Below are 2,818 nucleotides of genomic sequence, written 5' to 3' on the forward strand. Positions count from 1 at the left end.
ACTTAGGGCAGCGGTTTGCTCCACAGAGAGAGAATGGACCAGAAATACCCACGCCATATTGATCTTTGGGAGGGGTCGCGGTAAATACCATAACTCCTGGAACACTCTCGAGGAAGCTCCCCCGAACCAAAGTAGGCTGGTTTACGATCCCGAAAGATCTGTAGGAGTCTTACATGCCCGAGAGTGCGAGCGCTCAAGGTAAATACCATTTGAGTCCCAACCCATAATAAAAGGAAAGTAAAGCACGCAAAACAAAATACGCAAAGCAAAAGTAAAACAAAACACCCGGGTGTTTGACAAATGGAAAGCCCAACTATGGGCTGTAAGAACCAGTGCCAACTAGGCACACACACGGTGACGTCGAAGGAGAGGTGAGGCGAGGGGAACTAAAAAGTAAGTTAGCATATGTTCCGTAAAAGCGAACGGGGAGACGTCTAAATAGCCCGAAGGCGAGGAGTATGTATTGAAGGAGTCGAGATCGGAGGGAGAAGGGCTATTTCCTACAAGAATAAGTTAGCATATATTCCAAGACAAAGAATGGGGGTACTTAGCAGCGGCCCGAAGGCTTTTGTGAGTGTCGAAGGAGGGGAGGAGGTGTTGAAGTTCGGAGGGATCTAAACAGGAGTTAGCCTCTTTTTTGGAAGTTCGAGAGAGGGTACTCCCAAAGGGCCCGAAGGCGTAAGAGGTGTCGGAAAAGGGGAGAAGGAGATGTCGGAGAAGGGGAGGAGGGATCTAAAATTTAGCTTTCTAAGGAGCAAGTGGGTTGAAGACTTATGGTATGGGAGTTCTGGATAAAAGTGACCCGGAAGTGGCAGTCAGGTGCCAGCTTTTGGTGTTGTTGGTAGAAGTGTCGAAGGAGGAGGGGTTCGGAGGAGGGGTTTGGAGGGGTTCGGAGGAGGAGAGGAAGGTTGTAAGGCAGTCAGATGCCAGCTCTTGGTGTTGATGGAAGAAGTGTCGAAGGAGGAGGGGTTCGGAAGAGGGGTGAGGAAGAGGGGTGAGGAGGAGGGGTGAGGAGGGGTGAGGAGGAGGAGAGGAAGGTTGTAAGGCAGTCAGATGCCAGCTCTTGGTATTGATGGAGGTATTGATAAAGGTATTAATAAAGGTATTAATGGAGAAGGTATTGGTGGAGGGCAGAAGCTCTTGGTGTTGATGGCGAAGTCGAAAAAATATGGAAGAAGGATGGAGGTTTTGGAGCGAAGATGGAATGGAGTCATAGTTTTATAGAAAATAAAGTCACTAGTGCGGGGTAGTTGCGTCATTGTGCAATTCCATATTCACTTTTGCTGTTCGTTGAGGATATACACCTCTCAGGAGAAAGTATCGCTTAGAATTCTTGAGCCTCTCTAATTTAACAACCACACATTCGAAAAATAAGAAATAAATATGATTATATACGCTAGAATAAGGGGATTCTTCTCATCCAAAAATTATAATTATGGTGTTGCTAAATATAGAGATATAGAAGTTTGTATAATAAGCTATATACAGAGATTTGAGGAGATTTAAATTACCTCGAATTATTTATAATTAGCGAAGTAAATCAGCTGACCATGCGGGTCGAGTACAGTTTAATTATTATTAGCATGCCTTAGCTTTTGCGAGTTAGTAAGAGAAAGAATATTTATATCTTTATCTTTATAACTATAATACCTAAAATTATAATTTTTTTAATATTTAAATACACTTAACCTAGGGCTATTAAGCACTAATATTTCCATTTTCAGGCGTTATTTGTTATAAATTTATTCGGATTTAAATAATTATATTAAATATATATCTTCATGCCCCAAAGGTGAATAACAAAGACATAGCCACGCTAGCTTTAACCTTAGCCTCAACCTCAACCTCAACCTCCTTCCGAAAACAACTTCGATTCCGATATACAACGCCATTATCAAAGCTCTCCTTCATCAAAGACACATCAAATATGGCTTCAGGCAGCGGCTCTGGCAAAGGCAAAAGCGGTAGAAAAGGCGACAAAGCTGCGAACAAGCGGAAAGATGACATTTACGATATGCCCTCCGATAATCCAGACTCAGTCCACGATATCCTCTCCCGTCGATACGTTCAACCAATAAACCCCTCTGCTCCTCGACCTCCTCCTCGTACACGACCTCCTCCTCCTCCTCCGCAACAATACTTTGATCTCCTTGTACTACCCGATAATGCTACTGAAGTAGCAAAGCGAATCAATAACAAGGCTGAAGTTAGAGAGATAGAGCTACGCCAGGGCAGGGAGCTAAAGGGATTGGAGAAAGGCAAGGCAAATCTGGAGGCAAGCTTGGCATATACTCGCGGAACCGAATCCTCTCAAGCTTGTGCTACTTGTAGTAATAAGAAGAGACCGAGGGGCCCTTTCAAACGCTGCGTAGTTATGGAAGGCGAATTCGATGGCGCTTGTACAAATTGCAGATATAATGACGACGGTAAAGTCTGTACTTTCCATCGACTCAACGCCAATCCTACCAAGTCTGGAAAGCCTCGCTCCGCATCTGCAAAACCCTTTACACCAAAGCCTCGACCGCCTACAAGATATAGAAAGCGAGCACAAAGACAGATACAAGGTCAGAAGGCAATGGGGAAGGAGGTTGCAGCAGAGGAGGGTGAGGATACTGGAGGAGAAGGGGACGAAGGAGATGTAGATAATTCGAGTGATATAGGCAGTACGGAGGATACAGAGAGTGAGGGAGATGGAGATGTGCCTCGTAATCCATGGGATTTGCCTTACGGACCACGCAAGCTAAGGGGGGGTTAGGAGTAGTCGAGAATAAGGCGTGTATGCTGTACTTTTTTTTTTTTAGTGAGGTGTGGTGGGGGG

General features: G+C 44.9%; 1 protein-coding gene across 1 annotated transcript; it reads left to right on the top strand.

The window, feature by feature from the left end:
* The first annotated feature begins 1,744 nt into the window (after positions 1 to 1,744).
* Positions 1,745 to 2,806, top strand: K444DRAFT_308987 (uncharacterized protein). Its single transcript, XM_024871794.1, has one exon. The coding sequence runs from the start codon at positions 1,928 to 1,930 to the stop codon at positions 2,753 to 2,755; it is 828 nt and encodes a 275-aa protein (XP_024744626.1). The 5' UTR covers positions 1,745 to 1,927; the 3' UTR covers positions 2,756 to 2,806.
* Positions 2,807 to 2,818: the final 12 nt, after the last annotated feature.

The sequence above is a fragment of the Hyaloscypha bicolor genome, assembly GCF_002865645.1.
Source record: "Hyaloscypha bicolor E unplaced genomic scaffold K444scaffold_4, whole genome shotgun sequence".
In the NCBI taxonomy this organism is placed as follows: Eukaryota; Fungi; Ascomycota; class Leotiomycetes; order Helotiales; family Hyaloscyphaceae; genus Hyaloscypha; species Hyaloscypha bicolor.

Excerpts from the sequence above, each read along its gene's own strand:
- K444DRAFT_308987 (XM_024871794.1), top strand. The coding sequence starts at position 1,928 with ATGGCTTCAGGCAGCGGCTCTGGCAAAGGCAAAAGCGGTAGAAAAGGC.